The 27,289-nt window shown below is 41.5% G+C and overlaps 1 protein-coding gene across 1 annotated transcript in view; it reads left to right on the top strand.

Moving 5' to 3' along the window:
- Positions 1-26,101, top strand: part of SLC26A9 (solute carrier family 26 member 9) — an 87,703-nt gene extending 61,602 nt beyond the window's left edge. The window contains exons 13-21 of the mRNA XM_044287302.1: positions 2,740-2,846; positions 3,379-3,448; positions 3,608-3,700; positions 5,267-5,374; positions 8,412-8,699; positions 11,289-11,343; positions 17,699-17,844; positions 22,970-23,044; positions 25,154-26,101. Of these exons, the coding sequence (XP_044143237.1) occupies positions 2,740-2,846; positions 3,379-3,448; positions 3,608-3,700; positions 5,267-5,374; positions 8,412-8,699; positions 11,289-11,343; positions 17,699-17,844; positions 22,970-23,044; positions 25,154-25,201 (990 nt within the window). The 3' untranslated portion in view covers positions 25,202-26,101. The remainder of the gene's footprint in view (positions 1-2,739; positions 2,847-3,378; positions 3,449-3,607; positions 3,701-5,266; positions 5,375-8,411; positions 8,700-11,288; positions 11,344-17,698; positions 17,845-22,969; positions 23,045-25,153) is intronic.
- The last annotated feature ends 1,188 nt before the right edge of the window (positions 26,102-27,289 follow it).

Genomic DNA, 27,289 nt, shown 5'->3' with positions numbered 1-27,289 from the left:
CTTTGGCTCTTAAAGGGCCAGCACCCGTGCATCCTAATCTTCACCAGCTAAATCTGGCAACACTGGGGTATTTCAAGTACCTGAGCAAAAGGTTCCTTAGTTTCCTGCAATGGTGTGCTGATCTGTTGTCTGACTGTGTACCGAATTCTGCCCGTTTACTGTTCTCTGACCCTCCACTCCTTGACCTAACCTGTTACCCGTATTTATTCTACGCTGTATGTCCTAGCCATCAGCCTCATTTCTATATTGCACGTACACTGCCAGCCCTGACCACAATTCTTCTCGGTGCCCAGAACAGGTGATTACCACACAGAGACTACTCCAGGAGGCCTGCTGTAAAGTCCAAAGGGAGATTAGTGAGGACTGCCAGGATAATGCCCTTAGAATTATCCCTAAGCCAAATCTGTTGGTTAACACAGTGTTTCTATACAAACTGTCATAACAAAATGCTTCCTACTATTTCTCACTAAACCCCCCAAACACATGCACACTGAGCCTCAGACAAGCGTGCCTATGTTCTGAATAAATAAAAGAGAGTAAATTGCTGCCATACACCTCTGGCGATAACTTACATCTTCAAAAACCAAAAGATCAGGTGTGTTAAAATCCAACTGCCCTATCTTTCTTTCCCTTCAACATCTTCCTTAGGGAGAGTCAGAAGACTTCCCATACACATTAGTTGGTTTGCTGACCTCTGCAAAATCAGTGAGTTTTGTGTATAGCTAGCTTTAGATCTCACCAAACAGTTCTGAGATTACCTTGTGAAGGTCATATGATGTCAATGGCGCCTGGTCAACAGCCTAGATATTAGCTTGGCCTCTTATCAGTTTAAATAGGCAAAATAAATAATGAAATAATTTCATTAGCAGTAAGGTAGATGGAAGAAAGCCAATGTTCTGGAGAAAGTAAGCAAAGTCTTGTAGGCATAAGAGGCTGTATAAACAACACTAGAAATTGTATATTATTTTATTTGTTTGAGAGTGATATTACTGGGAAATTATACTATATGTGCTATATATTTTCAAAAGCTTTGCTAATATAAAATTAAAATACAATGACTATGGCAGGGGTGGCCGACTCGCGGCTCTTTGCCGCTTCAAGTGCGGCTCTTGCGGCGGAGATGGGAAGCAGCTGCGCAGCCTAAAAGAGAACATGGCATGCGCCGCTCTCAGCGCCTACCATGTTCTCTTCACTAGCACAGTGGAGAATAAAGGAGTCCCTCCCTCCCTCTCTACTATGATGCGGCTGCTGCTGCCACCAATAGGGAGATAGCAGGGAGGAGAAGGGGAGCGGCTGTGGCCACTGCACCACCAAGGAATGTAATTCATTCAAGTATAGGAGGCAGCGGGTGTGGCAATATCACATACCCGGCAACCGGCCTCAATAACAGGGCATGCGATCCGCCGAACTGCGGAAATGAACCCCTCAGGTGCTGCACCTGGGGGGTTAATTGCCGCGGTTCGGCAGATCGCATGCCCTGTTATTGAGGCCGGGTATTTGATACCGCCGCCGGCACCCGCTGCCTCCTATACTTGAATTAATGTGTTAATTACTTTCATTGGTGGTGTAGCGCGCCCCCCCCCCCCCACCCAGTATTATAAATTCTAACCATTGGTGGTGCAGTGCCCCCCCAAGTATTAGTATCATTGGTGGCAATTCCGATCCTGGGGCTCAGATCTGTTACCATGGCAGCCAGGATGCTACTGAAGCCCTGGCTGCCATGGTAAGCTCCCTGCTGCTGTGTGTACTATGCACAGGGCAGCAGGGAGAGTGTGATGTCCTATTCACCCTAATAGAGCAATATTAGTGTGAATAGGACAAGTGTTTTAGCCCCTAAGGGGGCTAATTGTAAATAAATAGAAATTAAAAAAAGTAAAAAAAAAACACCAAAACATTAAAAGTTGAAATCGCTCCCTTCCCCAATTTTACATATCAAATTTACAAACAATAAAAAATAAACATATTACATATCGCCATGCCCGAAAAAGTGTGAACTATTAGAATATTGAAAAATATTTCCTATGCAGTGAACAGAAAAAAAATCAAAACCGCACGATGTATAGCTTGTGTCCGTAAGGTTGGCCACCCCTGGACTATGGCATGGTAATACAGCAGTTACTAATGGATCATAAATGTGAGATGGTTTAAAGGATGTTTGCACTTTGCAACCATCTTAAAAAGATGAAATATAAAGCAACTTTTCACATTTTTATTAACGTTATCCTTTCATTCTTTGATTTCAACAGTTCCTAAACAGACCTTTGTGTTTCCATAGTTACAGGATACAAATGGACCCTATGTAGTCTGATCCTGCAATCATGTAATACTCCTCTCCCTCTGTCTCCTATTCTTATAAGCCTACAGACCGTAGAAGAGGGGGCAGATTGAAACAATAAAAAGTTATTATGAATCATGTTGAGAGTAGTAGTAGTTGCATTATAGTTCTAATGAACACATTTGGGAGATACTATCTGACTGTTCTGCTGCACCCCGATTAACAGTAATGTACTGATGGTCGATAATTTACCAGGTTATTTCTCATCTAATGTAATTTTTACTGTTACTTACTTGTTTCTACAGTATATAGAGTTCTATATACTGTAAACCTACTTCAGTCAGTTTCTGCTTGTTTAGTCTGACTTTCAAGTCTGGCCTTCCAGTATATGAATATACCAGAATTCTTTTGATATGTTTATATTTTTTTTCATATGTTTTGATGATTTGTGATTTTTTTCATAGTGTGTTTGGGTTGTGAGTTTCCTCTCCACCTTCATCCTTGGCCTTCCATATGGTGTTGCTGTTGGTGTAGGATTTTCTGTCTTGGTTGTCATCTTTAACACACAATTGTAAGTTGTGTCTTCTTTGTGCTGCTATCTATCATCCTTTATCAAATTTATATACAATATGCAATATGTAACCATGTCCAATTTAGCACGGCCACTTCTAGCAGATAGTAAGGTTTTAGACATATATGCCTTGTCTACTCTTCACTTCATCAGCCACAGGGAAATGTAACTTCATGTCATCCCTTAGTGGGACTGGGTCTATATCTGGAGATACAGTAGATAGCTAGATATGTTGAAAAATTTTCAGCACTCCAAAAATAGTAATAATAAATCCTTTTTTTATTCATCTATATGTTGAACGCTAGGAAAAGACTTGTGCACATTGCTTGTAAAATATTTTTTCAGTGCTGGTAAATTTTTCTATATGTTCAAGTTCAATACCGAGCCATTTCCTATGGACTTGCACTCTGGACTGCCTACTTTATCGCTGCTAGTATATTTTTCTACTTTAGAAAGATACACAGACAGATATTGATTTAGCTACTGTCATTTACTAATTCATTTTTGTGCCTCTTTTTTTTACCCGTGATAGTCGAAATGGTTCAGCATTGGGTCAGGTGGCCTCTACTGATTTATATAAAAACCCAAAAGTATACAGCAAGGTAAGAAATGTACTCAATAATGTCCTTTGTAGTTAGCAAAAGAACTGTAACTACAAATAATACTTACATTAGGTAAAGGCTCCATTATACATATGCTGCTGTACACTTAAATACATAAATATACATTTTCATATGCATATATGTTTTTTTTGGCTCCAGGTTCAATCTATTGAAGGGATCAAGATTGTCAATTACTGCTCTCCACTTTATTTTGCAAATTCAGAGATATTTAGACAGAAGGTTATTAAGAAGGTAAGCTCTTAAATGGATTTTAATTGAACACATATAGGCTCTCAAGCATGGTCATATCTTGAAGCATCTGAGCCCAAATCCAGTATCTGTAACTGGGCTTCTGCCTACCATGTGCCTTTGGTGTCTCCTTATGCGGCAGAGGGGCTTTGGGACTCTAAGGCACCAGGGCTCGGGTATGAGTGCCACCTTTCCATCTCCTATAGGTATGCCCCTGCTATTCAGCTTTGTAATGATATTCTGAAAATACCAGGTTTATATGTTTTTACTGATCAAAACACCCACACATTTAGACTATGTGCATATGGTGAGCATGAGATTGTTTAATAAGTAGAATGAAAGAGTAACAAAGAGAGTAATGAAGAGTATGAGTATGTGAATATAGTATAATATACCCTATCAGTACTGTGTGCACATGTATAACATAATATAATATCATAAGGAAACCTTTGACATTACAATCATTGGATTTCATTTGAAAATCTCAAATTGAAGCCTTCTTTAATGAATGTAAGGAGCACCAGCTTCTGAGAAATCGACATCTGATAAATGTTTTAATAAAGTTGCCATTTCATTATTGTCTATACAGGTTGAACATTGACTTATAGGATAGCTGCCTTACATCTGGTGGCATTAGAGGCAGATCTTGTTAAGAGCTCCCTTGCATCCCTTTCTTCCCAGAATTCCAGAGGAACATCTATGGCCAATAAGCCTCCTCACACTGATTAAGGCACTCTCTCCCCAAGGAGAGATATTACCCCCCAAATCCTGACTTAGGCTTCTCACCCAGTTAAGCCAGTACTCTCTGTTCTACACTGATGAGGAGCAATCACCAAGAAACAGTTGTCTGGAGATGAAGTGCTGACCTTTTTAATATCCAAGTCATGTCTCAAGGCCTATTTAAAGGGTCGAACAGTGACTTATAGGATAGTAACCTTACATCTGGTGGCATCAGAGGCACAGCTTGCTAAGAACTAATTTGCATAACCAGTTCCCAGAATTCCAGAGGAGCGTTGCCTGGGCTATAAGTTTCCTCACGCCAATCAGTCACTCTCCATAAGGACATATATTATTCCCTAAATTATTGTCTACACAGGAACATACTGGAAATGTCTCAATAAGTCAGTTTATAAGCCATAATGGAGAACTGCTAGCATCAGAAATGAATGACTTCTCCTGAAGATAAAAGCTGACCAGGGTAGCTTTACATTTACTACTGACAGCATAATTAACAGGCTACACCATAATGAAAGTACATAAGAATGTTCAATATTCATATAAAATTGAAGAATTCTTGCTTCTTCGATCCTATACTGAAAACATATTCATATATCTAAACATATGAACCAAGAAAAAACTCAATCTCATAACTGTCAAGAAATGAATGTTCTGACATTGATTATGTTGGGATGGTAGAAGAATTTAAATGTGAGATTGTACTGTATGTTATACCTTACTATTAAACTGAATTTTACAATTTTTATTGTAATACCATTTGTGGGGAATAGATTTCTATATGTTTTACAGCATTCTCAACCATATTTAGATATGGCATTCTTTGCCTCCTAGACTGGACTGGATCCATGCAAAGTCTATCTGTCCAAAAAGAAGTACTTGAAGAAGCATGATGCGGAAGAACTGCAAAGGCAAAGAGGGTCTGTGTTCATGAAAAGTAAGGTGAGTCTGAGCATGTGAGATGAAAAAGAATTGGCCGATCACATGCAGTTACATTTTAGAAATGGTGCCTTTTTGTGAATATACATAATTTAAATAGTTTAAGAATAAAATAAAAAAAAGAATGTGAGACATTTTCTTACTATATTCTTTCTGCTCCATAACGTACTATTACATCACTCCAGGAGGGTTGTTCCTGTTCCATGCTGTAATAGTACATAATAGCGATAGTGCAGGCTTAGGAGCTGGGCCTACGCCATCACTTGCTGGTACTGGCTATACTATACAGCTGGCACCCAGGTATTATTGCTGGGATCAGAGATAGCTCCAGTCCCAGTAGGTTAACCGCTAAGATGCCGAAGGTTAATAGCGACTGCAGCACCTTAGATGTTAGACAGAAGGAGCTCCCCCTGTCCTCTGACCAGCGCATTGTGAATGCAATTACAGGGTGCTGAGTACTTGAAATGGCAGCCGGGATCTATTACAATATTCCATTATTTAACCTGCACGATGAACGCCATAAATAAAATAAATCCCCAATGCCAGAATCATCTTTTTTTTTTTGTCAGCTCACCTCTGCAAAATAAATTTATAAAAATTTGATCTGGTTAAGGGATAATCTTCTTAACAAGGTAGTCTTTTGGCGATGTTTTACTGGAATCAGTTTTTGTTATTTTTCATAGCAAAAAATCTTTTGCTATTTAATCTAATATATAAAACTGAGTGTATGTATGTGTGTCCATATGTCCGCTAAAGGAATCCGCACCGTGGCATTTACAATCATGAAATTTGGCACACATGTACATCAGGTGTCCGGGAAGGTTTTAGACCGGGTCTCAGCTCTCTAGCACGTACCGTTCCTGAGATATTCCCAGAAAATAAATTAGCCAATAGAAGCCTGGTCACATGACCCTGATCAGCCAATAGAAGCTTGCAGGCTCTTAGTCTCCACATACACACAGTTTTATACCAGGTTTCCATAACAACCCAGCCATTTTTCTTCCCTGCTGTAGGTCAGCTTTAAAGGGGTAGGGTGCTGTCGATGACACTGTTAAGGGAGCGGAGTGCCGTGGTGGTCACAGTTAAAGAGGACCTTTAATGTTTTTTTATTAAGTGAGATAAATACCTTTACTTGCTGCCACCTTGCCTAATTTTTTAAAACATCGCTCCTGCGCCTGTGCCCCCCTGCATTTTTCCCCCTCAGTATGCTAATATGGAGCATCGGTACAGGGAGGAGGAGACGCTAGGGTTTCTCAATGGGTGTCTCCTTCTCCCTGGCCGTGCTGCGATCCGATCACAGCAGAGAGTGTTACAGCCAGGGAGAAAAAAAGCGCACCTTCTCCCTGGCTATGACGCTCTCAACTGTGATTGTACCATGGCATAGTCAGGGAGAAGGAGACGCCCATTGAGAAACCCTGGCGTCTCCTCTTCCCTGTACTGATGCTCAGTATTAACATACTGAGCGAGAAAAATACAGGGGGGCACAGCAGGGCGCAGGAGCGATATTTTAAAAAATCTGGCAGAGTGGCAACATCAGCGTTGGGTACCCTTCAAGTTAATGTATTTATCTCAACTAATAAAAAAACATGAAAGGTCCTCTATAAGGGGGCAGGTATGGTGGCCATTAAGGCCACCCTCAAAAGATGGACTTAAAAACCCCGCCCCCAGGTCCCACGAAGCCACGCCCTGACCAGGTTAGGTCACACCCCCTCCCACTCCACAGCCGACAGAGATTGAAAAAATGAAGGTAAAAATCAACTTCTGTGAGCTGCAGGGGTGGGAGGGAGGGTGAATTTCTCCCTGCAGCTCACGCTCAGACAGCACAGTGCTGCTGTCTGAGAGTGAGCTGTTCAAAAGGACATACCTGTGTCCATCCAGGCCCTGCGTCGGACAGAGGACAGGGAGTCTGAAAGGCAGACTGTCCGCCCTAAAACCCGACCTCTGGCCACACTAGGGACAGGCTGCTGTGAAGTTCACAGTTAAGAGGATGGTCCTCTATGGAGGTCTGTGTTAAGGGGCATATTGCTGTAGAGGCCACTTTTAAGGGGGTAGGGTGCTGTGAAAATCACTGTTAAGGAGATGGGGTACTGTGGAGGTCACTTATAAAGGGTCGGCGGCTGTGGAGTTCACTGTCAAAGGGGCGGGCTGCTGTGGAGGTCACTGTTAAATGGGCGGGATGCTGTGGAGGTCACTGTTAAGAGGGCAGGCACTGTGGAGGTCTCTGTTAAGGGGGCAGGGAACGGTGGAGGTCACAGTTAAGGGGACGGTCCGCTATGGAGGTCAGGGTTAAGGGGCGGGGTGCTGTAGAGGTCACTGAAAAGGGGGCGGGTGTTGTGGAGGTCACATTAAAGGGGAACGGAGCTCTGTGGAGGTCACTGTTAAGGGGGCGGGTTATTATGGAAATCACTGTTAATGAGACGGATTACTGTGGAGGTCACTAATAAAGGGGCTGCCGCTGCAGAGTTCACTGTTAAAGGGGAGGGTGCTGTGGATGTTTCTGTTAAGGGAGCAGGCTGCTGTGGAGGTCACTGTTAAAGGGGTGGGGTACTGTAGATGTCACTGTTATGGGGGATACTGTCGATATCTTTTAAGGACACACACAAACATTAAATGAAATAGATGAAATATACCCGTGCAAAGCCGGGTCCTTCTGCTAGTTTCATAATATGCAGCATCTTTACATGTGAAGACACCAATACAGGGTTCTTTTAGAACAAGTGTATTCATACTCACATCATGTGACAGATCATGTGACACTTTATTTGCACACATTATTCAACTAATTGATTAAACCAGACTTATTTAGGGCTTTCATAGCAAAAGAAAAAATTTATTTTAATTCCAGATTGTAATGCAACAAAAAGCAGGAAAGATACCAACGGGGTTGACAAGGTATGATAGATACTGTAGATAGATAGTTAGATAGATAGATAGATAGATAGATAGATAGATAGATAGATAGATAGACAGGTAGATAGAGAGATAGATAGCTAGATCTATCGATAGACTTCTCATTCACTCTTTTTTCTCTGTTATGCAGACATTATCACTGCAAGAACTACAAGAGGACTTTGATAGTGCACCCCCAACTGATTCCAACAATAACAGCACAGTGAATGGAACGAACAGTACCATCAGTTACATAGCATCAAATACTCTGACAGTGGGTTCTTCAATTCCTGTTATTATTCCAAATGGCATGTCCACCCCAGCACAAACTGAAGATCCTATCATCATGGCACCTCCTATTGTTAACTTCCATACTGTCATCATTGACATGAGTGGTGTGTGTTTCGTAGATCTGATGGGCATTAAAGCCTTAGGAAAGGTATTTAATAAATGGCACTATTGGATCCTCCTGACACACTTAGAATTATTAGAAATTATAAAAATGATGCCACTAGCATTTTTTATTGTCTAAATGAATTCCAAGGTTTACATTGATTAATTTAATAGTATATTGATTCTATAGATTCTATTTCTCTCGTCCATGCACAGATTATTATTTGCAGCACAATGCTACCATTGAGGTGGTAGCTGTGTACATTAAAAGGGTTTTCTGAGATTTTGATACTGTTGACCTAGGTCATCAGTATCGGATTGATGGGAGTCTGACACCCGAGACCTTCGCCAATCAGCTAGTTTGAGAAGGCAGTGGTGCTCCTGCTAGCGCCGTGGCCTTCTCAAAACTCAACAAGCACAAATTACATAGTATAGTGGCAGTGCTTGGTATTCCAGCTTAGCTCCATTCACTTGAATGGGGCTGAGCTGCTCATAGGCCCTGTGAATGATAAATGTGATGTCAATGCCCTTGGAAAAGCTGCAGCTCTCTCAGGAGCACTGGTGCCTTCTCAAATTGCTGATTGGCGGGGGTCCCGATTTATCAGACCCCAAGCGATCAGATACTGATACCTATCCAGAGGATACCTAAAATTATCAGATATTCACACATCCTAAAAGTAGATAACCAAATCAAACAAATGAGTCAGAAATATTAGACATGATCATTTATTTATTAAGGAAAATTATCCAATGTCATGTCTGCAAATGGCAAAAGTATATGAAAATTATGTAAAAAGTGTCAAGAGAACTGAAAAGTTGCAAATTATGGTGCAAATAAGTCCTTTGCCATAATCTGTGACTTTTTATGAAAGAACTTTGACGTAAAATGCTTGATAAATGTCTGCCATTGTGTAAAAATGGAAGAAATGCAAAACCATTATTAGACTTCCCAGGAGTGGTGGACCAACAAAGATCATGCCAAGAGCAAGGTGTGTAATAGTCCGCAAGGTCACAAAGCAACCTAAGGTAACCTCTGAACAACAAAAGGGCTTTCTCACATTATATTAATGTTCATAAGTCCACTGGCAGGAGGACACTGAACTACAATAGTGTGCATGGCAGGACAGCAAGGAGAATGCTGCTGCTCTCCAAAGAGAAGATTGCTGCCAGTCTGCAGTTTGCTGAAAATCAGCTGGACAAGCCAGAAAGCTACTGAAATGTTTTGTTGACAGATGACACTAAAATATAACTTTTTGGTTTAAATGAGAAGTATTATGTTTGAAAAAAGCTAAATACTGCATTTGTGAAACACTGTGGTGATAGTATCGTGGTTTGGGCCAGTTTTGCTGCATTTGTGCTAGGACAGCTTGTCATTAGTGTTGAGCGAACTTGCGATTTGCAAGTTTGGCATTTGGGTTATCTAAGAATTTCATAATGGATTACATTACCACGGACCATAATGGAATTCTATGACAGCATACACCACGGAAGCCTATATGCTGGCCATAGACTTCTGTTATGACGGACTGCAATACAGAAAGCCTCTTATAGGATTCCGTGGTGCGTGCCATCATATAATTTCTCTATGGTCCGTGGTAACAGAATCCATTACGGAATTCTTAGATAACCCGAATGCTGAACTTGCAAATAGCAAGTTCCCTCAACATTACTTGTCATCATTGATAGAAAAATGAATTCTAAATTATACCAGCAAATTATAAAGGAAAATATTAGGACATCTGTTCGTGAGCGTAATTTCAACAGAACATGGCCATGGGTTATGCAGCAAGACAATAACCCTAATTACACAAGTCGTCCTACCAAAGAATGGTTAAAGAAGAATTAAATTAAAGTTCTGAAATGGCCAAGTCAAAGTCCAGAACTTAAACCAATAGAAATGTTGTGGAAGGACCTGAAGCGAGCAGTTCATGAGAGGAAACCCACCAACAAAACAGAGTTGAAGCTGTTTTGTATTGAGGAATGGGCTAAAATTCCTCCAAGCCAATGTGCACGACTAATTAACAAAACCGGAAACATTTAGCTGCTATTATTGCTGCACAAAAGGGCCACACCAGATACTGAAAGCAAAGGTTCACAGATAGGAGATACTTTTGCCCTTCACAGATTGGAGATATTGGATAATTTTTCTAAGGGCTCATGCACCTGACCATATGCCCTCCGAGACCCTTATGTCCCGAAGCGGCATACATCGTGTGCACGGGAGTTGGTTACTATGATGCTCTGCGCTTCCGGGCGCCCGCGGGGCTATTGTCCCACACTCATAATGTCATATGAGTGCGGGACAATAGTCCCGCAGGCGGCCCGATGCGCATAGCATCATAGTAACCTATGATGATGTGCGCACTATGTATGCCGCTCCGGGACATATGGCCCGCTCACTGACTGTATGGGTCAGAGGGCATACGGTCGTGTGCATGAGCCCTAAATAAATAAATGACCAAATGTAATATTTCGGACTCATTTTTTTATTTCGTTATCTTTATCTACTTTTAAGACATTTTACTGTAGGTCAATTTTATGCAAACATTTAGAAAGGTTTCACAAACTCCACTGTAGTTGAGATCCTTATGAAAAAATGCCAAAGTAATCTATTTCTTGTTTTTCTTTTTTATAGTTAGGTTCCAGTTACCAAAGGATTGGGGTGAACTTCTATTTAGCAGACGTACAAGGTATTATACAATTGCACTTGATAGGCTAGATTTAGAGTTTTTTCAAGGATGCTGACAAATTGTTTCACTCAGGTTTCAAGCCAACCAATAAAGAATGTGTTATTTTCAAATGATTACAGCCCTGTAATTGGGAGCCGGCGACGCGCTTCCCCTCTGCAGCTCTGCTGGTATCCTGCTAGTGAAGAGGAGCGAGGACGTGGCCCGTGTCCTCATCTCCATAGCAACAAGAGGGCAGGGAGGACCCGGCCACACAGGCTTCCTCGCCATGGCTGTCGGCCTCCATCCCCTAGGCAACGAGCACCGAGCACGTGCGGAACTGAGCAGTGATATTGATGAGTCGGCTCTAAGATGTTCTGAGTTGCGAGGGACGGGTCATGTGACGCTGGCCACGTCATATGACCCATCAGGAGGACCTATTTTACCAGGTAACCTGCTTGCCACAGGTTGCCTGTGCTTTGTCTTGCTACCTTCACCAGAAGTTTCCTTTTGTGCATTTCTGTGTTCTTGAACCTCGGCTCTGTTTTTGACCTCGACCTTGTGACCTCCCTGGATTTGACGTTACCTCTTGGCTTCTGACTCCGGAATGTGTTTCGACCTTGTTATTGTATTGCTCCCTGTGTACCTGCGTGACCTCCTGGCTTTGACTTTGGCTTGCCTGACTCTGTTACGATATTTCTCTTATCTTCTTAGGCCTCTGCACGTATCTAAGCGAGGGACTGCCGCCAAGTTGTACGCCATCGGTTAGGAGGACAGGCCGTGCAAATAGGCAGGGACAAAGGTGGGGTGGAGTTTAGGGCAGCACTTATCCCTCCCCTCTGTCGTGACAGAATCACAGGCCATACCTAAAACCATAGACTTTATGCGATAGTGGTCAAATGGTATAGGATTTGGCACAGAGGCTACAGCAGCAGGAATTGCATCAACCCCCACCTATAGCAATTTCCTCCGCTCAAAATCTTGAACCTCATGTAAAAATGCCTGACCATTTTTCAGGGGGTAAAAAGTATTTCCTAACATTTAAAGAAAGCAGCATGCTTTATTTTTGTTTACGTCCACATTCTTCGGGCTCTGAACAACAACGGGTAGGCATTGTTATTTCACTGTTGCAGGGCTAGCTAGCTAATGTTGAAGCATTTTTTCAGTGTACTATACGATGAACCTGATAGGGCGCCCGTAGCTGACAGTCAATTAAGGTTTCTTAGTCAGGGAGACAGACCCGTTGAAGAATATTGCACCAAATTCCGGAAATGGTGCGTTTCCTCTGGTTGGAATGATCCAGCGCTTAGATGTCAGTTTTGGTTGGGGCTCTCAGAGGACTTGAAAGATATGTTGGTCAGTTACTCCCTCCCTGACATTTTAAAACAGACTCTAGCTGTTAAACTGGACCAACGAATTAGGGAAAGACATAGAAACATACAATGTGTCGGCAGATAAGAACCATTTGGCCCATCTAGTCTGCCCAATATACTAAATACTATGAATATCCCCTGGCCCTATCAAGACAAGAGAACAACTGATGTCTTCACTGGTCACATCCTACCCCTCACCCTCAAGAGTCCAATTGGAGAATCATCCAGAAGAGCCCATGCAGTTCGGAATAATAAGGAGGGATCTGAGACGTCAAAAGGGTTCCTGCTTCTACTGCGGAGAATCGGATCACTTGTTACAATAATGTCCTAAAGTTCCTCCTTCTGGGTGATCTCCACGTCCTGACGCCCAGAAGGATAACGTATTTCCCAAGGTGGTTAAAGAAAAAGTGTTGTTGCCGGTGGTTGTTTCTTTTGGCTCCAGTAAGGGCTTTGGGAAGGCATTTGTGGATTCTGGGTCTGCTGCTAATTTTATTGACCATAACTTTGCTCTTTCCTTTGATGTGCCCATGTTTTCCCTTGTGATCCCTATTCATATGATTGCTATCGATTCCATGCCATTAGTGGGCAGGACACTAGAATATTGTACTCCGGAAGTAACCTTGACTGTAGGGGTCTGTTATATGGAATGTACTTTTTTTATTCAATTTTTTTTTCCTGTGGAGGTAGTTCTGGGTATACCTTGGCTCCAGGTTCATAATCTAGTCACCAACTGGTCCATGGGTGAACTAGAGAAGTGGGGAGTGAAATGTGATTCTTGTTGTCTACTTGTTATTCAGGCTGGAGTCTCTGCAGAGTCAAACTCTCTTCCCACTTACATTAGTGACTTTGCTGATGTTTTTTCTATGTCCTTCCCCCTCATAGACCTTATGACTGTGCCTTTCAGTCTCCTGATACTCCACCAGAACCTATTTTACCAGAAGGTATCATTGTGGCTTTGGTCTCCTCCGATTTGACGACCGAGATCACTGCGGGACAAAACTTGGCTCCAGTATAATCCCCTAAAGATAAGTTGTTTGTCCCTGGTCATTTGCGTCTCCGGATGCTAGGTGAGTGTCACAATTCTATTTTTAGTGGGCATCCAGGTATTAATGCCACCAAGGAACTAGTGTCCAGGTTTTATTGGTGGCCTTCTTTGTCTAGAGGTATCCAGTCATATGTATCCTCCTGTGAAGTTTGTGTCAGGTCCAAGACTCCTAGGTCCCGTCCGATGGGTGAGTTACGACCGCTGCCCATCCCCAGTAGACCTTGGTCTCATATTTTCATGGATTTTGTCACCAACCTACCGGTTTCGGAGAGTAAATCAGTTGTGTGGGTAATCGTTGTTCCTCTGGCAAAATTACCTAATGCTAAGACTCTAGCTTCCCTGCTTGTGAATCATGTAATACGTTTACATGGAATTCCGGAGAATGTAGTTTTAGACAGAGGCGTTCAATTTGTCTCAAAGTTTTGGACGGCATTTTGTCATAAATTTTATATCTCTCTGTCTTTTTCTTCGGCCTCTCATCTGGAAACCAACGGTCAAACTGAACGTCTTAATCGGTCTCTTGAACAGTATTTCAGATGTTACGTCTCTGACAACGAACATCTTTGGATAAAACATTTGTCCTTGGCTGAATTCGCCATTAATAATCAGGTGAACTTGTCTACTGGTATGTCTCCTTTCTTTTGTAATCTTGGGTTTCATCCGCGTTTTAACTCATTTTCGCCGTCTTTCTCTCAGATTCCGGAAGCCATTCTAGTGGGTAAGGGAACTGTGCACAGTCTGTGCCCAGGTTCAGTTAAACCTGAAAAAGTCCAAGGAGATTAAAAAAATTAATGCTGACAAGAGGTGCTTTTGAAGGGTAGATTTCAGGTTGGGAGATTAGGTGTGGTTATTTACCCCGAATTTATCTCTGAAAGTCCCTTCTGGTAAATTTGCACCTCGATTTATTGGTCCTTATGAAATCATTGATATCATTAATCCAGTGTCTTTTAAGTTACGGTTACCTCACTCATTTCGCATCCATAATGTTTTTCACAAAGCCTTACTCAAGAAGTATGTGTCTCCTGTATCTCCTGCACAGGAACCTCCGCCGTAAGTGGAGGTTGCCGGTTAACTAGAATTCGAGGTTTCTAGGATGTGAGAAAAGTCTGTAATTCTTTACAATATTTAGTTCACTGGAAGGGTTTTGGTCCCGAGGAAAGATCTTGGGTACCAGCGAGTAAAATGCATGCTACAATTTGGTGAGGAGATTCCATTTAGCTCACCCGGAAAAACGTCTCCAGTGAATATGGGTCCGGTGGCCCCCCGTGGAAAGGGGGGTACTGTAACTGGGAGACGGCGACGCGCTTCTCCTCTGCAGCCCCGCCTGCATCCCGCTAGTGAAGAGGAGCTAGGACGCAGCCGACGTCCTCATCTCCATAGCAGCCAGATGGCGGGGAGGACCCGGCCGCACACGCTTCCTCAGCGTGGCTGGCATCCTGCACGTGGGGAACAACAAGCACGGCTGGCAACAAGCACGTGGGGAACTGAGCGCCAATATTGATGAGTCGGCACTAAGCTGTTCTGAGTTGCAGAAGACGGATCATGAGACGCTGGCCATGTGACATGACCCATCAGAAGGACCTTTTTTAACAGGTAACCTGCTGGCCATAGGTTGCCTGTAATTTGTCTTGCTACCCTCACCACCAGTCTCCTGTGCATTTCTGCATTCTTGGACCTCGGCTCTGTTTATAACCTCGACCTTGTTACCTCCCTGGATTTGACGTGACCTCTTGACTTCTGACTCCGGGTTGCATTTTGACCTCGTTATTGTATTGCTCCCTGTGTACCTGGTTGACCTCCTGGCTTGCAAGTAGGCAGAAACAGAGGTGGGGTGGAGTTTAGGGCAGCACTTTTCCCTCCCCTCTATCGTGACAAGCCCCTTACAGGGGTTGTAAAAGTTCGGAATTTTTTTTAAAATTTTTTTTTTCCAGAAACAGTGTCACTCTTCTCCATGGGTTCTGTCTGATATTGCTGCTCATCGCTATTAAACTGAATGAGGAGAAATTTTCCACTAGAAGCATTTCTACCAGGGGAGAATACTGCTCCTCTTAGAGGCACCATATGACTGTGCCTATGGGTCCATAATACTGAACGACAGAGGAAGTGCCAAACAGTGTCCAAAACCAGAGGATAAAGACAGTCCTCAGCAGTGAAGCATTAGAGTACATATGTTAGGTGATGACTGTGGACTCATTCAGACTGAATTTTGTCCCTTTAGGGCCCTCAGGATGCTGAACAAAAATTTAACATATGGTCAATTGACCAAAAATTCCTTTTAGGGGTCCTATTGTTTATATTAAAACTACAAACTTTATTATTGAATGATTAAAATACTACTCAGAGAAAGCAATACTATTGAGTGGTTTAAAATTATCAGGAGACAGTTAAGGGCTTGGATATGTTCACTATCTGAAGTGGTCTCTGTCACTAGGCTATACACTCCGTTTGAAGGGTAGATGGCATACCAAATACTCTATAGCTATTGCTAGCAGTGTATTGATTAACAGGTGCTAGATACTGTGGATCTACTAGAAAGATAATAGCACTACTCCTCAGGGGAGTTGGGGTAATAGCGTGGCGCACCCGTCCTCTCCACCAGTGAGAAGTAATCACTGTGGATTGACAGGTGGAACGTTCTAACAGTAATGTCACTGGGGTACCGCTGGGGTACGTTACCCTTCCTGTTAGAACGTTCCACCTGTCAATCCACAGTGGTTACTTCTCACTGGTGGAGAGGACGGGTGAGGAGGGGAAAGAAAGTTTATTTAGCAAGGCGATTTACAGTGCGCCACGCTATTACCCCAACTCCCCTGACGAAGCAGCATCGCTGCGAAATGTCAGGTGGGGTAGTGATAGTTATTGGGTTTTAGGCAGGATACTGTAATAGAGCTACAAATTATACCTTGTAGGGTCGCAAACACTGTTTGGCTATCTGGATGTGTGTGTCTAGTGGAATAGCAGCACTGCTACATCTGTGTGCAAATGAATGATGATGGATGCTTGAAATATAGGGAATTACGAGCAAGTCCAACCCATCATTAATAGGGATTTTCCATTTATAAGTGACCATCAAGACATCACTGATTAATCATCAGGGGTCATACCATAGTGTCTGACACATAGTAAGCTGCGGCGCTATTACACAACCTATTTGAGGAGTAGTGCCATTATCTTTCTAGTAGATCCACAGTATCTAGCACCTGTTAATCAATACACTGCTAGCATTAGCTATAGAGTATTTAATAGGCCAGCTAACCTTCAGAGTGTATAGCCTAGTGACAGAGACCACTTCAGATAGACAGTGAACATATCCAAGCCCTTAACTGTCTCCTGATACTTTTAAAACCACTCAATGGTATTGTTTTCTCTGAGTAGTATTTTAATTATTCAATAATAAAGTTTGTAGTTTTAATATAAACAATAGGACCCCTAAAAGGATTTTTTGGTCAATTGACAGTATGTTAAATTTCTGTGGACTCATTCACACACAAAATTATGTAATTTGCAAGAGAGTTAAAGGGACCTTCTATATTAAGGAAAAAGTCTCTTCATTTTCTGTTCTAAAGCTATTTTATAGAATAGGGCATTGGGTATACAGTATGGGAAATACCCCATTAGCTAAAGCCAATCAGTGGTGGAGGATCGTACTTAAAAGGGTTGTCCAACCGTGAAGCTAAAATTAATTAAGGCTTGGGATGCATTTAAAATAAACAAAGAGACCAACTCATCGGTGAACAGATGAGTTGGTGTCTGCATTCAGGGGCGATAATTAATTTTAGCTAGGGGATGGGGTAACTCTTCATTTTTCATTTACGTTTATTTTTTTTAGATCTCTGTTTAACATACCAACCCATACTAATAATGTAATTAAATATTGCCAAGGTATTCATGGGATATTAGGAGTGAGCATTCTCTTACAGGGCAATTTTCATTCTTCCACCTATTATTTGCTTTCTTTCAGCTCAAGTGTACGATGACATTGAACTTGGAGGAGTCTTTGCTGAGGGAGGACTGAGTCGTGATCACCTCTTCCTTACTGTGCATGATGCTGTCCTTCATGCATTGGCAAACAATACAGGAATAAGACATACCATGTCATCTGGAAAGGTATCTTATCTTCTTGTATGTATAGATATAACTAATTATCAAGTATGTATTAAAAGGAACACACTGTAAAATACCACTTGTCATATCCTCTCCAGCTAACGTATCAACAGTTCAGTGATCTGTGTTTACTTGGCTCAGTGATGATGTGCTGTACTTACACCTCGAAACAGCTAATGGGTCGGAGTGCTGGGTGCCACTGATCTGGTATTCATGACTTATCTGGAGGATGGGTCATCAATACCAAAATGTTTTAATATATTATAAACATTATTATGTAACATTAAATATCATTTATGGGGCATGATCATTTATATATGTCAGAAAACTGGCATCAGAAAGTTGCAAACTGCATGTTTATGAGGAGATGTACGCCATCATTCTATAATAAATCTGGATGGATGGAATTATTTATTTTTTACATTCAGATGGTAAAAATGTTTTAATGACCTAGTCCTACGCACACAGCTGAAATTTGGTACAATGTATTGGTATAGGTACAAGTTATCAGCTTAATGCAGGATAGGGGAAAGATATGTGCTTTGCTTGGCTTATAAACAATTGTTTAGCCTGGATACAGTATGACAAACTGGACTAAAGATCCTTTTAAAAAGTCAGATGAATTGTCCATAACGAGCACCGATTTACCTATTTCCGTTCTATAGGAGCTTAAAAATAGCTGAGAATGCCTATTCTGCAAGTTAGGGAACACCCATAGGAGAGAATGGCGGAAGTTGTGCATTTGTGTTCACCTCTCCATTTACAGTGGCCACAAGATCCTGTGGTTATGCCATAAATGTTAAGATGGGGATAGCTGTTTAACTAAGGACAAGTTTGCAAGCTCTTAATATAAACATTTGCAATACATAAAGTATATTTGAAAGTTCCGAACTTTTAATTCTTCCATGATTAAGCTCTATTTAAATATGTCTGCCCACGCTCTACAACTGCAAGACTAATGACTTTTAGTTCAATTTGGCATAATCTTTTACTAAGTGGTTAAGCAAATTTCCATAGCAAAAACTGTATCATTTTCTCTATTATTAGAATCTATATCTAAATTGATTAAAGCAATGCAGAGTATTATGTTGATAGCCAGGAGTGATTTACAGTCACAGTTTGTGCTGAATCAGAATCTGGTATCCAACCAGGAAAGGAATTTCTTTAGCTACTAAACACTGACCTTCTGGAGGACGTCATTTGGAAGTCTTGTATGCTTTGCAGTTCACTTTAATCCCAATATATTGCAATACTGTGTAATGGGTATTCATATTTACATTATGTAAGCATGCCTCCCATGCAGTCCCTCTTTTTGACCTGAATCCCTCTGTCCCTCTTTGCTCCTTAAATTTTCCTCTTTTTGACCTGAGAAATAAACTTACTAAACTGCTCCAGAAACTGGTTCTTACCTTTATGTCTGCCTCCTCCTGTCCACACCTTGCCCACTGATTGGAAATTTGACAGGGGTGTCAGAAAAAGCTAAACAAAAAAATAAATAGAAATTTTGTTGCAAACTGGGACTTGCACCGAAATGTGTGACTTTTCTACACCAGAAAACAAATAGCATACAAGCTTGATACATTTCCCCCATAATGTCATTAATCAATGGCTCAGTAATCAGATTTACATCTCAGCTTAGAAAAACACAAATGCAAAACCATGTGTGGTTTTACCACAAATTAACGGGAAATGTATAGAGTAGCAAATTTTAGCAGAAGTGCCTTTTTGCGCCAAAATTTGCAATTTTTACCATTTTCAATTCTGAAAAGTGAGTTAAACATGGGCATGGCTTGGTATGGTAATTATTTTCATGCCAGATTCTCCATCTTTTTTCACAATAAAGTTCCAAAATTACTCCAGGGGGTGACATAGGAATAGTGGAGTAGCATTTCTAAATGGTTTAAAGATGTGGCAAATAAAAAATAAAAAAAACATTATGCGACTTCTGATAAATTTGGTGCACTTTTGCTAAGGGCGCTTTCACACTTGCTTTGTTGGATTCTGGCAGGCAGTTCTGTTGCTGGAACTGCCTGCCGGAAATCCGTATTCAAATTAATAGCATTTGTAGACAGATCCGGATGTGGATCCATCTCATAAATGCATTGCAATACTGGAATCCGTCTCTCTGGCGTCATCTGGAAAAACGGATCCTGTATTTATTTTTTTTCACATTTTTAAAGGTCTGCACATGCGCAGACTGAGAAACCGGCATTAATGCATTGCAATGTAAAATAATGCCCGATCCGGCATTCCGGCAAGTGTTCCGGAATTTTGGACTGCAGTATTTTCTCCGGCCAAATACCGTAAGAGTGACTGAACTGAAGACATCCTGATGCTTACTGAATGGCATGCTCTCCATTTAGAATGCATTAGGATAAAACTGATCCATTTTTTTCCGGTATTGAGCCCCTAGGACTGAACTCAATGCCGGAAAAGAATAACGCTAGTGTGAAAGTACCCTAACTAAATAAGTAACAATTAAAGCAAAGCTGGCTTCATGATATATTCCCACCATGTGTTTCACTTCTACTTACTGTGCAGTCAAACACATCACAAAACCCCTGCAACTTGCAATAATAAGAGGTATGAAAACAGTTCAAACAGTACAGAAGGAATGTATTATGAAGGAACTACCGTAGCTGGCAAAGGGTGCGTCAAATTATCAAACGTCTCACAATGTTTGTTAAATTTTTAGCTTTTTAAAAACTTTCATTTTTGTCTGGAAATGTTTCTTTACTTTTCCTAACAACCCACTTCCCCCACAGAGTATTTTGCGACTTTTTTTCCATTTTTTTTTCCATTTTTTTTTTCAAAAAGTGGAAATGATAAACCCCGGCATTAACTAATTATCATACCTAATCACACCCACTTTTGAACCTCTTTCCAAAAGTGGCAAGGATGGCGGTGAAACAGCAAAAAGTCACAAATCTTGACGCAAAACAGCACTCGCACAATGAGCATACATACGTGATTCCTTCCTGGAATTTATATTACAATGGCACCACAACCTTTGCTGTTAGTTGGTTGACTGACCGAGACACTACTGACAAGAAACAACAGTGGGGGAAGGAAATGTGACCAACACAGGCCATATAGCTACTGTATGTAGTAGCTTCTGCTTGCTGTTGTGCGGGCTCTATTGGTTGTAGAATGCTTCTAGGAAGAATAATGGCATTTTTATACCATCCTCACCATGTTTCTGAAAGGTGGCATGGCTATAAGCCCTTTCACATTTATCATTATTTACACCAGAAACTGGAGCAGGAGTAGATTGCAGTCTGGCACGTGGACTGTGCCTTGTCATATATTTGCTCTGGCAGCGCAGCGCCCATCAAGACCGGTGCAGCACAAACTAGTGTCTGGTGGTAGACTGGTAACCACTTGTGGTTTTGGCCATTTAGCTTTCAGTCCTACAACAAAAAAACTCTATGGGGTAATTTACTAAACTTTTGCTACCCTTTTGTGCTGGCTCTGCTGCATGAAGATGTGCATAATTTATGATGGGATGTGTGCCTTGCCATTGATTATGTGCACCTAGTAGATTTTCACCAACATGTACGTCTGTTTCCAGGTGTAAATGTTGGTAAATTTGAGGGCAATGTCCCGGCCACCAGCAACCACCACCACTCTCTCGATATCCTTAAAGCCCCTTTCACACGAGCGAGTATTCCGCGCGGGTGCGATGCGTGAGTTGAACGCATTGCACCCGCACTGAATCCTGACCCATTCATTTCTATGGGGCTGTTCACATGAGCGGTGATTTTCACGCATCACTTATGCGTTGCGTGAAAATCGCAGCATGCTCCTCTTTGTGCGTTGCGGTGCGATAATCCACGCAACGCAGGCCCCATAGAAGTGAATGGGGTTGCGTGAAAATCGCAAGCATCCGCAAGCAAGTGCGGATGCGGTGCGATTTTCACGCATGGGTTCTAGGTGACAGTCTATTCACTGTATTATTTTCCCTTATAACATGGTTATAAGGGAAAATAATAACATTCTGACTACAGAATGCATAGTATAATAGTGCTGGAAGGGTTAAAAAAATAAAAAAGTTAACTCACCTTATCCTCTTGTTCGCGTAGTTCGTTCCCGGTCTGTAGTTTGCTAGCTGTGGGCTTGGGCTAAAGGACCTTTGATGACGTCAGATCACATGCTCCATCACCACGGTGATGGACCATGTGATTGGAGCATGTGATCTGACGTCATCAAAGGTCCTTTAGCCCAAGCCCACAGCTAGCAAACTACAGACCGGGAACGAACTACGCGAACAAGAGGATAAGGTGAGTTAACTTTTTTATTTTTTTAACCCTTCCAGCACTATTATACTATGCATTCTGTAGTCAGAATGCTATTATTTTCCCTTATAACCATGTTATAAGGGAAAATAATACAATCTTCAGAACATCAATCCCAAGCCCGAACTTCTGTGAAGAAGTTCGGGTTTGGGTACCAAACATGCGCGATTTTTCTCACGCAAGTGCAAAACGCATTACAATGTTTTGCACTCGCGCGGAAAAATTGCGCATTTTCCCGCAACGCACCCGGCTCTTATCCGGGCAAAAAACATGACGCCCGTGTAAAAGAGGCCTAACAAGGGGAAACAGTATCTACTCAGAACAACCAGAAACTCCTAATGAACCAGCAACTTTGCTGAGGAAAAAGAAAATCTTTTTTCCAAACTTTTGTCTTTCTAACACCTCATACACACGAACGTTGTGCATCTGTTCCTTGCATTGGGGTCTGCAAATTGCACATTTCGGTCCCCAAAGCACGGTCAACTTGAATAGGTCCGTGATCCGTCCGCACCGCAAAAAATATTGTAAAAATGTTGTACTTCCCTGGGCTTCCGATCCATGCTTCCGTTCCGCATCTCCATGATTGCAGACCCATTCAAGTGAATGGGTCCACATCCGTGATGCAGAGTGCACACGGGCCGGTTCCTGTGTATTGCAGACCCGCCGTATGCGGGCCGCAATACGGCCACGGGCACACAGCGTTCGTGTGCAAGAGGCCTAAGTAATCTACTTATATTGATATTTTTTTACTTGTATCACATTTCCCCCCTCCATTTGAATTGCTCTGCCAACCTGTTACAATATATCAATATTAACACCAGCATCTATTTCAGGGTTCTGGTGACACTGAGATTTTTGTGCAGGACACACAGGATGAAATCAATGAGGATTATCCAAATCTTGAAGAGGTGAGTGAAAATGAACTCAGTAGGGGATACTGTTTAATTTAATCTGGGTGATAATATTGTTTTTCAAAAGTTTTGTGTAGCTTTACTGTATAACTTGCGCTGGTTAACATGCAACAACCTGGAAGATAATATGGCTACAACCTACTTTGGAAAAAGAATTAAGAAAAGTCTATATGAGCTACTTAAAATGAGCTAGCTTAAAAAAAAAAAAGACTACTCAGTTATCATCCTTTCACACTTAATGAAAACATAAAAAACTGGGAAGTAACCTTAGATGACTACATAAGTGACAGTTCTCAAATGTACTGTACCTCAAAAAATACATATATTCAAAGTTAAATAAACACCTTAATATAAAAAAAAGGCAAAAAAGCATTTTTATCTCTTTATCGATCAGACACAGTTTAAACGTACAGATACATACATCATGGCAACATCATATTGCAGCGAAGTGGATGAGAGTATCTGCAGTGATGTCCGCACATAACTGGACACACAAAGTGGATATAAATGTATATATAGTACAGTGAAAGAGATATTTATGAAAGCAGTGATGTAAAGATCAATCAATAAAATTATGTCAATACACTGTATAATGTAACAACAAGTATAATGACATAGGTAGGAGAAACAGAACGGAATGGAAGACATCTCACTGTTAAACACACCAGCCATAGTATGTGCCACAATAACACCTCAATATACATGCGTTGAATTGTCCTAGAACAGGGATGCTCAACCTGCGGCCCTCCAGCTGTTGTAAAACTGCAACTTCCACAATGCTCTGCTGTAGGCTGTTTAGGCATGCTGGGAGTTGTAGTTTGGCAACAGCCGGAGGGCCGCAGGTTATCAGGAGGCAACGTCTAAAAGTGAATAAAAAAATAAAATAATGGAGTCACGTTTGTGTCCTCGTTGTTGCCTCTGTGCCTGGACATGAAGCGCAGGTGATGTGGAGAGACACGTGCACATCACTTGGCCTTTGCTCCTACAGAGAAGTCTGTTGTGTACCATCTTCTTTGACTTGCTGTTTGTATGTAGAAATGCAAGATACCTGAGCTGCAGATCAGATTATATGTACACTATACCCCCACTTTTTAATGACATTGTCTCCTGAAGAAGCTGTCTAATATAGTTAAACAAGAGTCAAGGTTTCTTATTCCATTCTGTTTCCTCTACTGTAGTCATTGTCCTGGTGGCTTACACAGTGCCATGGGTGTTATTTTATATCATTGTTAGGTTATGTTTGTCATAAACCTTTCATGTTCCTAAAACAGCTAGTCTTTTTTTTTTTCAGAAAAGACATACTACGATAGAAATCTGAGCATTTTGGGAAACCGCTATTGTTGCTAGAGCAAGGGCTTTATTATGGTTGGTCCTAAAACTTGGTCGGGACCCCTCCATAGTAAAGGTGTTGAATAAATTACATTTTTGAAAGTACTCCACAGTACAGACAGATGGAGTATCAGAGCTTAGAACAAAGATAGCAGATCTCTAACACAATGGAATTTTACACAAGCCTGATGATCAGACGAACATTTGTAGGATGACTGCCACATGTAAACATGCTGACACGTCACTGAGCATATCTTTCATTTGGGGCATAAAAATGCTTGTTTGTCAGCAGCACATTGCCCCATGTGTACCGGGGATGTGCTGCTGACAATATGCATCGCCCTTGTAAAAGCCCTTTAAACGCTGTTCGACTTGCTATATTGTTGATCGGCACTTGCTATGGCCCTGCATGGGGCTGTTTTTAGAATTTGTACAATCCTTTCTTCTGCTTGATATTACACGTTTTAATCTCTTGTTGTTGGAGTATGCATTTTTTTCAAACCCCAGGTACCCCAGGTTCTTGTATGGGTAACCCTTGAGACACCAACATGGTGAAGGTCCCGGGGCAAATGTCCCTTGCAGAATAATGTGTACTTGCCACCAAAAGAACCCCATTTAGATGAGTGGAGCTGGTTTTCAGTTGCATGATTGAACCCTTATAATTCAGCCCTGGCTCAAACTGTTTAAGCCTCTTCTCATTTTTCCATAGTGATATAGTGTGTAATATGTTTATGGTACCTAGCACTTTTCAGTTCATCGCTCTTACTTTATTTCCAGGCCATGTTTGGCAGTATGTTCCAGGCCGAAATCCAAACAGCACTGTGAGGACTTATTTGAACCGTGGTCTCCTGCAGATAAAAGAAAGCTCCATTCGTTCTAAAATCATTGGTTGATGATAGGGGCTTCCGAGGCACAGCTGCTGAAATCTGTTCAAGCCAAGAAACCTACCCTCTTTAACTCTGGGATAGCAATGCCTGCTGCCTTTCAGCCAAAAAAAGGAACAAACTGACTCAGGTGACATGATATGGTTTCATGTTCAGAAGCGGATGGCAGTTCGGACATCTAGAGTCCCACTGGTATTTCAGTCTTCATGCTATTAAAAAGTTCTCTTCAATTTACCTGTTGTGGATGAAAACTTCACCCATGTCTCCCAAGGCTCTCTTATAAATGAAATAAAGGAGCAGAAAAGCAAATGGGATCCCCAGACTAATATACTTTTGAATAAATTCACCTATGTACAGTATGTACCAGAACATGAGGGTGACCATGAAAATGTAAAATAGCCTACATTATTTGGACCATTGTTGACTTTGCAAACAAAAGCAAAGTAAGAAATACTTTTTTATGCTGCTTTCTGCAAATCAAGCTATGAATGTACAGACTTAATATTTATGCCAGTAATTGAAATCAAACCTGAAAATCAAAGGCTTTACCTTACGACCTGCTGCAGGGATGACTAGCCTATTATTATTATTATTATTATTATTATCCACAGACGTGAAGTATACACCATCTTGTACTACAGATTAATACAATGAATGTCAATGGCCAAGGTGTTTTTGAATTCAGCACTAGAACTGCAGAGCTATTAACACAGTCGTGATATCATACTGTATGCCCTGTGTTTGTAATGTATATATAGAAGTTCTACAATGTTATTTATTTCACGTGGATGTTGTGTATGCCATTGTTAAATCACATGAATTAAACTATTGGTCGCAAAAGTGACAGAAATTAGAAATTGTTCATTGTGATATTACTGCAGACATTTGCTAAACACATACATTTCAGACGATGTATTACAAGATAGTAAGCATTTGCCTTCTAAAGTCTGTGTTACACTGCCCGATTTTTCGGCAGATAATCACTAACGAGAGTTCATACTACAGGAAACATTCAGGCTAGGTTTACATGGGCGAGATTTCTGCATTGCACCCGCACTGAATCTGGACTAATTAATTTCTATTGGGCTGTGCACATGAGCTGTGATTTTCACGCATTACTTATGCTTTGCGTGAGAATCGCAGCATGCTCTATATTGTGCGTTTATCACACAACGCAGGCCCCATAGAAGTGAATGGGGCTGAGTGAAAATCGCAAGCATCCGCAATCAAGTGCGGATGCGGTGCGATTTTCACGCATGGTTGCTAAGATGACAGTCTATTCACTGTATTATTTTCCCTTATAACATGGTTATAAGGGAAAATAATAGCATTCTTTAATACAGAATGCTTAGTAGGTGGTCAATTGAGGGTTAAAAAAATAATAATTATTAACTCACCTTCTCCTCTTGATCGCGTAGCTGCCACTCTCTTCTTACTTCTTTGATCATGAGCTGCCGGCTAAAGGACCTGTGGTAATGTCAGATCACATGGTCCATCACCGTGGTGATGGACCATGTGATTGGACCATGTGATCTGACGTCACCACATGTCCTTTAGCGATGGACCATGTGATTGGACCATGTGATCTGACGTCACCACAGGTCCTTTAGCCGGCAGCTCATGATTAAAGAAGTAAGAAGAGACCGGCAGTTATGCGATCAAGAGGAGAAGGTGAGTTAATAATTTTTTATTTTTTCTAACCCTCAATTGACCACCTACTAAGCATTCTGTATTAAAGAATGCTATTATTTTCCCTTATAACCATGTTATAAGGGAAAATAACTACATCTACACAACACCGAACCCAAACCTGAACTTCAGTGAAGAAGTTCGGGTCTGGGTATCACAGTCAGTTTTTTATCATGCGCGTGCAAAACTGACTGCAATTAGGTACCTACTAGCGCGGGTTTGCCGCAACGCATCCGGACCTTATCCGGACACGCTCGTGTGAACTCAGCCGTACACTAGCACATTCATATACATAGTCACAGGTGCATATCCATCAAGCAAACATGGTTGATAATAAAAT

The sequence above is a fragment of the Bufo gargarizans genome, chromosome 3 (genome assembly GCF_014858855.1).
Source record: "Bufo gargarizans isolate SCDJY-AF-19 chromosome 3, ASM1485885v1, whole genome shotgun sequence".
In the NCBI taxonomy this organism is placed as follows: Eukaryota; Metazoa; Chordata; class Amphibia; order Anura; family Bufonidae; genus Bufo; species Bufo gargarizans.
Note: the sequence above shows the minus strand (reverse complement) of the source record. Positions and strands in the feature narration are given on the sequence as shown.